The sequence below is a fragment of the Odontomachus brunneus genome, unplaced genomic scaffold (assembly GCF_010583005.1).
Source record: "Odontomachus brunneus isolate Ranch 3 - 2012 unplaced genomic scaffold, Obru_v1 Obru_scaffold_034, whole genome shotgun sequence".
Taxonomy (NCBI): Eukaryota; Metazoa; Arthropoda; class Insecta; order Hymenoptera; family Formicidae; genus Odontomachus; species Odontomachus brunneus.
In genome coordinates, this window is record NW_022639484.1 from 1,121,975 (window position 1) to 1,136,089 (window position 14,115).

At 34.1% G+C, this 14,115-nt stretch overlaps 2 protein-coding genes across 8 annotated transcripts in view; both read left to right on the forward strand.

Moving 5' to 3' along the window:
• LOC116843656 overlaps window positions 1–4,242 on the forward strand; it is a 22,830-nt gene extending 18,588 nt beyond the window's left edge. For both annotated transcript variants that reach the window (XM_032814244.1, XM_032814245.1), the window contains exons 4-5: window positions 1,054–1,455; window positions 3,341–4,242. In XM_032814244.1, the coding sequence (XP_032670135.1) occupies window positions 1,054–1,455; window positions 3,341–3,868 (930 nt within the window). In that variant the 3' untranslated portion in view covers window positions 3,869–4,242. The remainder of the gene's footprint in view (window positions 1–1,053; window positions 1,456–3,340) is intronic.
• Window positions 4,243–12,501: 8,259 nt separating this feature from the next.
• LOC116843661 (RB-associated KRAB zinc finger protein-like) overlaps window positions 12,502–14,115 on the forward strand; it is a 5,743-nt gene continuing 4,129 nt past the window's right edge. Inside the window, exons 1-3 of one of the 6 annotated variants that reach the window (XM_032814266.1) lie at window positions 12,502–12,674; window positions 12,776–12,952; window positions 13,070–13,570. In XM_032814266.1, coding sequence (XP_032670157.1) covers window positions 13,165–13,570 — 406 coding nt within the window. In that variant the 5' untranslated portion in view covers window positions 12,502–12,674; window positions 12,776–12,952; window positions 13,070–13,164. Of the gene's footprint in view, window positions 12,715–12,775; window positions 12,988–13,069; window positions 13,571–14,115 lie in introns of all 6 variants that reach the window. The other 5 variants (XM_032814271.1, XM_032814267.1, XM_032814269.1 and 2 more) reach the window with 5 other exon arrangements.

Sequence of the window (14,115 nt, forward strand, 5' to 3'; positions counted from 1 at the left end):
ATATATAATATATATATATATATATATATATATATATATATATATATATATATATAATATATATATATATATATATATATATATATATATATATATATATATATAATATATATATATATATATATATATATATATATATATATATATATATATAATATATATATATATATATATATATATACATATTGAAAATATCCCAGTAAATACAATAATATAACTGTTACATTGTCGTAATGTAACGAAATATAACATGTACGTTATATGTAACATACATGCATTAGTTGTCCCACCCAAATGATATCACGGCTATATAACAGGAATATAATTATTAAAATGCTATATGGTTGTTATATCGATTGTTGAAATATTATACAGCTGGAATATAAATTATTTATTTTCCAATTATAAGTATTCCATTATATGCAGTAGGTTTAAGAAATAAATAGGTTAAAATGGCGAAAAGGAATAAAAAAGGCGTGTAGGAAGAATGTAAAAATAAGGATAATGTATAAATCAAAAAATTTTCCGGCATTGCAAAAGCTGAAGTAGAAAATAAAGTACTACTACTATATTCCCAGGGCTATATAGTCCCGGTTTCCTTTATTTATTTTGTAATTATAATAAAAAACAAAAATTTTGTCGATTTTCGAGAAATAATTACACCTCTTAAACATGTTTAATTTTCGATAAAATATCTATCGAATAATTTAACTTCCTTTACAAAATCCATCAAGTATCATTAAAATCGAAGAGATATACCTGGGATATCTTCCTTGTTAGTCTGCACGCAGATATGTCCGCTTTCGTAATAATAGCCAGGCAAAATGAACGAATATATCTGCTTCTGAGGCAAATGGGTGATAGAAATTAAAACTTATTTACTCTTGAGATATATATTCCAATCGCGGAAATATACCGCAAATAGATTCGTCTACATCAAGATCAATATTTCTCTTCATGATGCAATTGTCGCTGTGATATTATATAATAAATATTATATTGAATAAGAAAGTAACGACACGTATGTGATCTTCTCACGCTATTTCGTTGCAGAACTTATTGGGGAAATCCACTAAGGACCGCGTGAAAGATCAAATAGAAACGTCGAGTAAGTTCCTTCAGAAGAAGTCCTTCCTGAAGAAAGTCTGGAGCAGAAAGGAGTCGCCTGGAAAAACGGAAAAGAGATTACGAGGCAAAGTTTCATCGAGCCCAATACCATCGTCGTTAGCTACAGAAGTGATGTCCACTTATGACGACGTATCCGATTTGATGTCACATCCAGAATCCTTAGCGGATAACGGAGAAAATGAATTACCGGAATACAATTGTCCTCCACCTCCCAGGCCGGTTTATACGAAATCACCGTCGATCGTGAACCAAGTCGATCCAAATCCGACCGGAGAATTTTACGACGACATCAGCGCATGCCGGGAACAGCATAGTAAAAACAACCAGGTAACGTTCCCCTATATGTCTAGGAGTTTAAGTTACCTTTTGGACAACTTAACAGCTTCTCTTAAAACCTTCTTCAGTTTCTCAATCGATTAGATTAACTCAATTAACTAGGGACTAAGCTATTATTCCGAAAATGGCTATGTTCCGACTTAGCTCAAACTTTGTATAAATAAGGTTTTTTAAAATAAAGAATAAGTATTCTTCTTCTAAAATTATTTTTAGCAACTCAAAAGCTCAATAGCTTTTTTAACATTCTTTTATATTTTTGTTTTTTGTATATATTAACGTATCCTTTTATGATAATCTGAATTTTGATATAGATATAGAAAAAAATCAACCAAGTTATATACAGGGTGTCCCGTGTAAGACGTACAAAAAGAAAAATATAAGTAGAACACATAAAAGTGAACAAAAATTGTATAGGTCATTTTTCAAACAACCACATAAAATTTCGAGATATTAATTAAAATAGTTGGGCATATCAGAGTGCGGCGACACAGCAGGCGGGACATACAGCTCGCCGCGGCTGGCGAAAAAAATGGATGATTGCTCGCGGGCCTATCTTATAGGCTAGAGAGGTGAACCGTTTGGCATACTGAAATGAGTAGCTCCGTGTATGCGTTCTTCCATTTTCTTTGCCAGCCGCGGCAAGCCGTATGTCCCGCCTGCCGCGTCGCCGTGCTCTGATATGCTCAACTATTTTAATTAATATCTCGAAATTTTACGTGGTTGTTTGAAAAATGACCTATACAATTTTTGTTTAGTTTTATGTGTTCTACTTATATTTTTCTTTTCGTACGTCTTACGCGGGACACCCTATATAATTAACTTTTAATCGTATTATTTATTGTTTGTATCGTAATCGTATTATTTATTGTTTACATCGTTTTGTTTACATTGCTTGTTTCTTAGCTACTTTGATTAGTAAATGTTAATCGCTGACGAGTGTTGTGTACGTATCACCTCAATTCTTCAAAATGTCAGACTATGATTTTTTAATCATGTATCAGTGTTGCCACAATACTAAAATTTTTGTTGTTCGAATACGTTTCATCTTTCTAATAATTGCAATGTTCCTTTCTTTATGCGTCCATTTCATGGCATATTTAAAAATTTTATCGACAAAATACTGATTCTTTTCTGCAGAGTTTTCGTCGTATTGGTTGCATAAAATTACAAATATTTTTATATAATAAAAATACGTGTAAAAATGAATTGAACAATATGTGACAAAAATGATAAAAAATTTCATAATTGACATATTGAATGTAAATATTTTCCTAATACATACAAAAGTTTTATACATATCTAAGCAGAACAGATCTCCACAGAACATCTTCTAAACATGTTTTGAGAATATCTTTATGTCCTGAGAATGTCCCCAGGACATTCCCTGGAGATCTTGAGCAGTCTGAATACTGAACATGTATTTGCTCCATTGAAGAAAATTTTAAAGAACATTGCTGTACTTTTACAACTTAATTTAGAAAAGCTTAGAAATATATGAGAAGTTTGCAGAAAGTTGCTTATATATGTATAATTAGATTTTTTATTAAATATATAAAAAACAAAGCAACACATGTTTATACCTAGACAGCACAATCTTTCAAAGACATCCCAAAGACATCCTGAGAACTTCCATATGTCTACATAAGCCTTCAGGATATCCCAAATCTTGAGAACTTCTAAATGTCCGCATAAGTCCTCAGGATATCTCTTGAAGATTTTATGCTGTCTGAGTACATACAAGGAATACGAAAAAAATAACGTGATGTTAGTGACTATTTTCTCTATATTATCGACATTCTTCGAGTTCATCATCCACTTTGGCATTCCTTTAATATAATCATTAGCGTTTCAATTAATTAGAATTCTCTCTCGACAGCAAACGATCTTACAATCGACGCAGGAATCGTGCGCGAGCGTGAAGGAAGCCAAAAACGATGCGACGGAGCTGAGAACGAACGGGGAACTTCCCGAAGAGGAGATTGAGCACTATCAGTCACCAAGGAGCGACTTGTGTATTCGTGACGCTCCGGAGTATCAGAACGAAGACTTGTACGACGACATCGCGTTAAGTGTTAACTTTAAGGTACGACAAAGAGACACTAACGAAAAAAGGGATAGCGAGGACAGCAAGTCAATGATCAGTTTCGACACAAAGTCGTGGAATCGGTTTACCGTAAACAGGAATCGGCGATCGGGAGAGCCCGCGTGTCTCGCCGAAACGAACAGACGAAACACAGATGACAGCGAGGAGTTCGATGACTCGACCGAAGCTAATGGCACGTCTAAGAGGAACACTTTTCAGAAGTTGATCAGTAGAATGGAGAATTCTCTCGCTAAGGTCTCCGTGAGGGGACCGACTTCGCTTCCGATGAATAAACCGAATACAGTGAATAACAATTCGTAATATCATCGTACAAATACAGCACATAGATGTGATAGAGCTTTACATGTAAAAAAGAATAAAATTGATAAAAAAAGCCGAAAGAATAAAATTTAGAATATTTTTACTTCGTTTTTACTATAGATTGCTCAGTGTAACAGAGTTACGTATAAAACGATGTTTAAATGATTTTCTTTTCACTATATATTTATTGAAATTGCTCGAGATTTCTAGCTTGTTCAATCAGAAAATTCGAATATGATTGGAATTACATAAGTAAGGCAAGCGAGGCGTGTATAAATCGTCATATGTATAAATTATAATGTTATTAATCATATAACAATGATGTATATCAGTGTAAAATAAGCGAACAAATAAAATATGAAAAAGAATATTTATCCAACAATTAAATTACTTGATTTGAGGCTTTCACGGCCATTGATACAATGTCTAGGTATAGCTTCCGGAATGGAGTCGTGTCTTGAATCAGCGATATGCCGACGTTTCGCAAACGTTGCAGTTTGCATCATCAGGGCTGAGAACTCTGATACTGAGCTCCCTTGGGTAAAGGTAATCGTTATATGCCCCCCTCCCCTCCTTTGTGTAGATGGTGTTTAGGAAGTAGGGGACGAGGCTTGAATCCAGCCAATCAGCGTATTTTAATTGATCAGCTGGTCAATTAAAAAACCGGGAGGGCAGTATGCCAAATAGAGTTTACTTGCATACCTTTGTCTCGGTTGAGGTTGTTGGGATGTTTCAAAATTTCTAGACCTTCACGATGTTTTCTGGCAAAATAACTCTGTGAGGGAGCCAATCTGGTGGCTTTTTCATATTGTACGGAGTGTCCAGTCTCCATCCAGTGTTCAGCTAGGGCTGATTGAGATCGTTGTACATACTTGGTACATCGCTGGTGTTCCTTGATTCGCGTACTGATCTTCCTCCCGGTTTCTCCTATATAAACTTTACCACAAGAGCAAGGGATCTTATATACACCTGATGTTTCTAGGCATGATTTCTGATCCTTCGGATTTGGGAGTAAATGGGAGAGCTTCCTATGAGGTTTGAAGATTACTTTGATTTTGTGTTTACCCAAAATCCTGCTGATAGGTTCTGTTATGCCCTGGAGATATGGAAGGACAGCCGTTTTTCTCTTTTCTCTCTCTTCATCTAGTGTGTCAGTGTTTTTAGGACTGACAATTCTGTTCTTCTGGTTTTTTATTATTTGCGAGATGTTTTTGCTGTTGTATCCATTTTTAGTTAAGGCTGTACTGAGGTGTTCTAGTTCTCCATTCAGAGAAGATGGTTCCGAAATTGTGAGCGCTCTGTAAACCAATGAACTTATGACAGAATTCTTTTGCGAGGGATGATGATGAGAGGTTGCATGTAGATATCGGTCCGTGTGTGTTGGTTTTCGGTAGACCTGGTGACCTAAGGTGCCATCTTGGTTCTTTTGGACTAGCACATCCAGGAAGGGTATTTGATTATTTTGTTCCACTTCCATTGTGAACTGAATACTGGGATGTTGTGAATTGAGAAACCCGAGAAACTGAGAAAGAGTTTCCCTGCCATGATTCCAAATTACGAAAGTATCGTCCACATACCGAAACCATGTGGATGGTTTCAGTGGTGCGTTCCTCAAAACTTTATTCTCAAAGTGTTCCATAAAGATGTTTGCAATGATAGGAGATATAGGAGATCCCATCGCCGCTCCAGAGGTTTGTTCGAAAAACTCTCCTTGGAACTGAAAATAGGTTGAAGTTAAGCAGTGTTCTATTAGTGGGAAGAGGTTGGCAGGAATTTCCTCGGAATTCTTGATGATGTTCAAAGTATCCTGGACTGGAACATTGGTAAACAGTGAGACTACATCAAAACTCACCAGGATATCATTAGTATTCATCTTGATTTTTGTGATCTTATTCACGAAATCTGTTGAATTCTTGATATGGGAATCATTGAGACCAGTAAGTTTCTGGAGGGGTTTGGTGAGATAGCGGGCTAACTGGTAGGTAGGTCCCCCAATATTGCTGACAATGGGGCGTAAGGGCACTGATTCCTTGTGGATTTTTGGAAGACCGTAGAGTCTAGGTGCTGAAGAATCTTGAGGGGTTAAATACTTGATAGTTTGAAGAGGGAGACCTGCATTTTTCAGAAGAGAAGATGTTTTCTTCTCTATGCTGGATGTTGGGTTGCGTTTGAGTTTCCTGTAGACTTTTTGGTCTGAGAGTAAACTGTTGATTTTACTGCAATAGTCTTCCCTGTTCATAACTACAGTAGCGTTCCCTTTGTCTGCTGGTAAAATTAGGATCTTGTTGTTTTGTTTCAGACCGTGGAGAGCTCGGCGTTCTTCTTTGTTTATATTTTGTTTGGGAAGTTTGGCTTTGCGTAGGATGTTGGTTGTTCGATTTCTGATGTCATTGCTTGCCTCTAAAGGAAGGTGGAAAATAGCCGTTTCAATTTGGCTGATGATTTCTTCCGTAGGGATACTAGAGGGAGTGACATCAAAATTGTGTCCCTTAGCTAGAACAGCGACTTCGGATGGTGATAGGTCTTGATCGCTAAGATTCTTAACTGTATGTGTGAGAACTGGCATTTGAGTCTGTGGATTGATCTTATCATACTTGCTCTTCTGTTTTTGTGTTCTTGCCTCAGCTGAGTGAACAGCTTGTTCGTGAGTAACTCGATCCAGTGTCAGCCACAGCTCAGGCTCCAACGATTTTGCAAAAGAGAGATGTAATTTTAATAGTTTTTAGGATATCTCAGCCAAGTTCTTTTTGGTGGCTAAGACAGAACCTATCAGCAGGATTTTGGGTAAACATAAAATCAAAGTAATTCCCATTTACTCCCAAATCCGAAGGATCAGAAATTATGCCTAGAAACATCAGGTGTATATAAGATCCCTTGCTCTTGTGGTAAAGTTTATATAGGAGAAACCGGGAGGAAGATCAGTACGCGAATCAAGGAACACCAGCGATGTACCAAGTATGGTCACTTTACTCAATCAGCCCTAGCTGAACACTGGATGGAGACTGGACACTCCGTACAATATGAAAAAGCCACCAGATTGGCTCCCTCACAGAGTTATTTTGCCAGAAAACATCGTGAAGGTCTAGAAATTTTGAAACATCCCAACAACCTCAACCGAGACAAAGGCATGCAAGTAAACTCTATTTGGTATACTGCTCTCCCGGTTTTTTAATTGACCAGCTGATCAATTAAAATACGCTGATTGGCTGGATTTAAGCCTCGTCCCCTACTCCCTAAACACCATCTACACAAAGGGGGGAGGGGGGCATATAAGGACTACCTTTACGCAAGGGAGCTCAGTATCAGAGTTCTCAGCCCTGATGATGCAAACTGCAACGTTTGCGAAACGTCGGCATATCGCTGATTCAAGACACGGCTCCATTCCGGAAGCTATACCTAGACAATTAAATTACTTATACTTCCATTGCGATTGCAAGAGGTCTTTTCTTTTTAGTTGAACTTTTTGCTTCTAGAATGAAACAATATATAAATTATATACAAGGTATTCGACATACAGCTTAATATCTCAGGAATTAAGAAAGATATAGAAAAATAAAAATTTCCAATAAAAATTGTAGGATATCAAGACTCATAAACATAAATCTTTAAAGAACGTTTTAAGGATATTCTAAGAACATTGATACATTCTAAGAACGTTTCAGAACATTCTCTGAAGATTTTGTTGTCTGAAGAGAAAAAAGATAGTAATATTTATTTGACCTTAGAATAACGTTGAAAATCTTTGTCAAGATCAACTTTAATTTTTTTTTTAATGAAATCATATGGTTTTTCTGATATAAATCGATTCCTTTAGTCATTCTACGTACAAAACTAAAATAAAATTATCGAAAAGTGACTGCTTCCCGGGATATTTTACATTTTGTTCTACATTTTTTAATACAAAATATGAAATATCTCATTCAAACTGTTCATTTTTTACCATCTCACCTCGATACTTTTGTATGTTTTTTGAATAACGAGAGAAATTCAAATAATTTTTAAAAATTTTTTAAAAATTGATGATCTTAACATACTGATGATACACATATATGATAATCTTTACATACTACTATAAATAAGTTTGTAAGAACTAGTACTAGTATAAATAAGTTTGCACGGAATTTTATCTAAAGCTTCCATATGTTTTTTTACAACAATTGATTTTACTGGTTATTCTACGTATAAAAATGTAATTAAAATGAAATAGTCGAAATTTGATTAATTCAAAAGATATTTCATCTTTTATTGAGAAGTAACAGGATAAAATGTAAAATAACGTAGAAAGTATTTACTTTTCGATGATTTTACCCCAATTCGATGATTTTATCTAATAATTTTGTACGCAGAATGACTAGAGAAATCGGTTTATGCCGAAAAAAAATCATATGATGCCATTTAAAAAATTTAAATTTATCTGGACAGAGGAGGGCTTTTTAAGATCGTTCCAATGTCAAATAAATATTACTATCTTTTTTCTCTTTCAGTATCCTATAATTTTTGTTGGAAACACTTTTCTATATTTTTCGTAATTTTTGAAATATCGAGCTGTAAATAGTTATACGAACTATTCCCAGTAAACACAAAGTATCATCCATATTACAATGTCAGCTCAATCATATGGTATATTATGTATTTGTTACATAACAAAGTAACAGTTACGTAATATATCATATAATTGAGCTGACATTGTAACATCGATGATACTTTGTGTTTACTGGGTTCTGTATAATTATATAGAAAAAGGTTAAAAATAGTTAAAAATAGTTGGAAACTTAGAATAGATAGTATTCATTATATTGAGTAAAAAATGTTAGTAAACATAGATCGAGAAATCAATTCTTTTAGAGTTACATATGTTTTTCGGTTTTGGTATAAATTATTTGCTTATTTATTATTGTGCTTCTATTGATCACGTCCGGTAAATGAACAAACGAGTTCCATATTACACGAACGTATTACCATATTTTTATCTTGATATTTATAAAAAATGTTTATATATCCTCTTTTTCAAAAATTTCTAATTTTTTTCGAATCAGTCACTCAATTTCTACACAATAATATTTACGTTACCATCTTCCCAGATCAACAGATATGCCGAGCACATATATCATGCAAAATATTTAATGTATACTTAATAATGCTATTGTAATAGCACAATATGTTGAAAACGTGATATTTATTTTAAAAAATACGTATGTATTAAACTATAATTTTAATCAAAATATTTAATTTTCACTTTTACAATAATTCTGGATTAAGGCTCCTGGTCCCTCGTATTGTTTATCTCTTTTTAATGACGTTAATGAAGCGAGAAAATGTGTGCTAAAAATTCTTGCGAAATACATTGAAATAAAAATATATATCCATAAAATAAAATTTGCAATCAATTAAACCAATTTTTAAAGATATTCCATATTCCCCTTTTGCTCTAATAGTCAATAATTTATTGTAAATTAACCTAAATAGAAAAAGGCGAAAAAATAGATTAAGAAGATGAATTGTATGTTACGTTAATTTACGACAAATTATTGATTGTTAGAGCAAAAAGGGAGTGCACGGAATATTTTACAAATTTGTTTAATCGATTGCAAGTGTTACTTTATGAATATATATTTTTATTTTATTTTGCAAGAATTTTTAGCATGCATTTTCTCGCTTCTGACGTCATTAAAAAAGAGATAATAATGCGAGGGGCCGAGACCCAAATAGCACAGAGAATTCAAAAAGAATTCAATCATATGTCACCAATTCTGAGTTTATTTTCAGGTGCAAAGAATTCTTTTCACTGAACTAAACTCTGAAGAATTCTTTTCGCATCTGAAAATAAACTCATAATTGGTGACATATGATTGAATTCTTTTTAAATTCTCTATGCTATCTGGGGAGTCTTATTGCCGACATAGGAGTGTTAATTGCCGACATAAAATTTAGATGTCCTAAAGACATCCAAAGGATTGCTAAATGTCCGCATAAGTTCTCAAAATATCCTAAAAATATTCCGACGATTTCTAAATGTCCATACAAGTCCTCAAGATATCCCTTCAAAATCTTGTGCTATGAGGGTTGTGTTTTTTTTCCGACAAAAGAAGCAGTAATTTTTACGGCATCAGAATATTGCCGCAATATTATTGCAATTTTCGTGACATAAAATCACTTTATTTATATACAAGATATTCAACATAACGGTCTGCATGATTTTTTAAACACTTCCGACGGTTTAAGGAAAAGGTTGTAAAATGAATTTTCAACTGCTTCGTGCAGCTTTTTTTCATAAAAAAATCAAGGTCATCTTGAATTTTTTGAATAGCACCATATATGTTTTACATAATTTGTGAAATTTTTTACATAATTGTGAAAAATTTTAAGATGAATTTAACTCATATTTGTTGCGTTATTCCAACATTTGCCAGCAAATATATCATTGCAAAATTTTTTGAGTGATAAGAATATATTTTATAGCAAGATCTATAAATTAAGATATCGTCAGAGTTCATTTGCATTCAAAGTTCTTCTTCGATCATCGAGGCAACAATCTGATAGACACATATATTTATTAAGAATTAGAATATATAGAAGCAACAATCCAAACAGCTTAAAGATGTCTTTAACTCTAGATATACGCACTAGAGTCTCCGAGATCCCAGGCAAAGTTTGAAACTCTAGTATTAGAGAGAATAAGTAAGGAGGATACGACTGCCGTGTAAAAAAATTTTGAAGTCTCCTCTGTAGATAGCAACTGTCGGAGCAGTCAATTGTCTATCGGTTTTGTGATAATTCACACGTAAAGTAAGCCTGGGGTCTCCCAGATCTCAGTGTGTACTTTGTGCAATGTTTTTTGCAAATAAGTATATTTTGTAATTAATTTTATTCGAGTTCATAGTGTAAATATATATTCTAAAAATGTTAGATTAAATAAGTAATGTAAAAAAAAAGAACTAATTTTTATTGAGAGACAGAAACACACGGACTAAACCCCCAAAACGATACTGCCATGTTAGGTGAATATTATTTGTCGCTTTTAAATTATTGACGTTTTTTTTTTTTTCTATTTCTGTTACATGCGTTACAAGTTATTGAGTTTATTTTATAACCAAAATACTAACTCTTATACCTGTCTGCAAAACCGCCAGAAAATAGAAATATGAAAAATCGTCAATTGGAGCTTTGTAATTTTCATGATAATATTCCAATATTTAAGCAATGAGTTTTTTTCTTTGTTTTGTTTTCTTGTTTCTTGTTTTCTTGATTTTTTTACCTTGAAATGTGCAATTTCAAAATCTGAAAACCTTTTTCGATTATCTCTATTACCAAAAAAGATATGCATTTTTCAAGCTATTACGGTAAAATAACGTTTCCTTTGCATTTATGAGTAATTCTAATGTTTCAACACGTTTTTATTATGTGATGCTTATTATGATTTAATTCTAATTCTTAATAAATATATGTGTTTATCAGTCTATTAACAATCGAGGAAAAAAAGTCAAAATACGGTGATTTTTACCAAAGTTATAATAAAAAAAGTAGCTGGGGTTTTTCGGACTCCAGTGTATCATCTACGTATGCAAAAAATAAATATGTACACCTAGGGTTAAGACGTCAGGACATAAGACGTCTTTAAGTTGTTTTAAAGATGTCTTAGAGACGTCCTATGTCCCATTTTTGGACATTGTGCTGTCTGGGAAAGAACACGGTCAGAACAGAAATAGCACTGCTGTTAGAATTGCCGCAATGGGATCAAAACGAAGAAACAAACGTATGAAACGAAATAATACAGTAACCCAAGAAATATCAGATTTATTTTTATTTAAACAAAGCAATCAAACATTTGTTTGTTTAGATCACTATTGGTAAATTTATCCATTTTTTTATAGGAGATGTACTCTCATACAGTATAAATCTTCAAAGGACGTTTTAAAGACATTCTAATGATATTCATATATCCTAAGAACATCTTAAGAACATTCTAGAACATTCTCTGAAGATTTTGTGCTATTTGGGCTGAGGAAGCGGATACCAGAATGTTAAAAAGATGTAAATACGATCCGATCAGACTGGATTGAAGACTGTAGATTACGAATTGAAGATTGGGGACCGATTGTTCTAACTTCTTGAGGCGCGTTCGAAAACTCCATTTGGGTGCTTCTCTTCTCTCTTTATCTCACTCCTGTATCTTTCTCACTCCAACGCAGCGAGTGCACCCGGATAGAGTTTTCGAACGCACGCTTGATAAGTTGTCTGACAGTTAAATCATGTGTCTGTCTAATTTGAAGAAAAACGAAGACAGACATTCCAGACAGCACAATATCCAAAATCGGGTCATAAGACGTCTTTAAAACATCTTTAAGACATCTTTAAAACAATACTTTATAAACTTGTTTTAAAGATGTTTTAAAGACGTCTTATGACTCGATTTTGGACATTTGTGCCGTCTGGGATATGATTTAACTGTCAGGTAGCTTTTCAAAAAATTGGAATGTTCGGCTCTAATTAGAACAAAGCAAGCTAAGATCAAAGTTTGTTAATTTATCAAAATCTAATCTTCAATCCGCAATTCTCAATCTTCGATCCCTAATCTGATACGGGTTTTAGCTTGATTTTGCGTGCAAGGATGCGAACGACGAGGAGTCGAGTTTCAAATGGTGCCGTACTTACGAAAACACGGCGTGACGGTAGTGGCATTTCGTCGGTTGCCCGCTTCGTGCACAACGCGCAGCAGCTGATGTGTAAAAATGGCCGCTAGCACCGATGTAAACGATACAAAGTGAGGATACGACGGAGCATTTGCTGTCGCGCGATTAGCATGAAGGTGAGAGCGCTGAATTCATGGTTTCCGACGTATCGCGAAGGTAATCTGAGGGATTTGCATGCCGTGGTGTATGTGTGCGTGTGTCTTCTTCTTTTACGCAGATTCGCCGAGTGCATCAAATTGTTCGTCTCCTTTCCGTCATGTAGCGTGATCGCAGATAAGAAACCATCCGATTACGGCAGCCGCTCGTTGACGATTCGTCGATGCCGTTACGTCCGCTTCGTGAGGAAAACGGCGAGATGAACGTAGCAAGAAGTACAGCGCAGCGGATAACAGCGGTGATTACTTTTTCTTCGATGATACCTGTCGTACCGTAAGAGACACCTTCACGATGCTTCACATGTACGTTGTAACAAGGATAATTCCCTGTCTGATCTTCCTTTCCTTCTTTCAAGGACGAGCTGTAGATCTCTCAGGTATCACAGGCGCATGTATCATTGAAGTTGGAAATTCCCGGATCAGTGGTCATTCAACAGCTGTTAGCAATATAATGGCTTACGACCCACGTAACATAAAGTATTCGCCAAATACTCACGCCAATCAGCACACTAGGCCCAACATGACCGGATACGCGTATTCTGGCCATCCACCACAGCATTTTCAGCAAACTGATGAGAATAGAAATGAGAATAACTTGTGTGGCACTAAAGAGATCTGCTCGCAGATCTCGCAGCAATCGTCCAGCACTCAGACTGTACAGAAAGTGGATGCTGCGACAATGACAGATCCTCTACAGATCGATTTTAGACTCACTTCTGAATACTTGGCACGTTGTTCTAGTACGTTAGGTCTACCATATGTAACTAAATACGAGGACAACAGCAATAATTCTACACACAACTGTCAAGAGATCAGACCAAAAATTGAATTTGAGATTGAACCGCAACATATTAATGGTAAGCCACTTTTCATGCTTCTTTATTCCTTTAAGGGCCACATTTGTCTGACAAAACTTAGAAAGCTGCTTGATGTTATACAAAGTGCTTCTTAAAGAGGTTGTAAAGCAATTTGAGTGTTTTGGTTAAAAAATTATTAAAACTTTTTCTATATATAAATTGCAATATTACCTAACTGCTCATGCAATTAGAAAAAAATATTGACCATTGGAGAATGGAGATTAAAATTTAAGTTGACATTTTTTATAGATATTTCTTAAAGTTAGTTTGCTATTTTTAATTTCTTGTAAAATTAAGGTTTTAATAAAAACTGATGTAATGCTACTGATATAGTATTAACTATGATATTAAGGACTAATATAGTGACATTAATAAAACAACTTTCAAAATTATTATTTTGTTTAAAAATATAGTGAAAGAAGGTTCATAATTTAAAATAATATATAAAAATATATATATTTAAGCAACTTATATATATATATATATATAAAAATATATATATTTAAGCAACTTATATATATATATATATATATATATATATATAT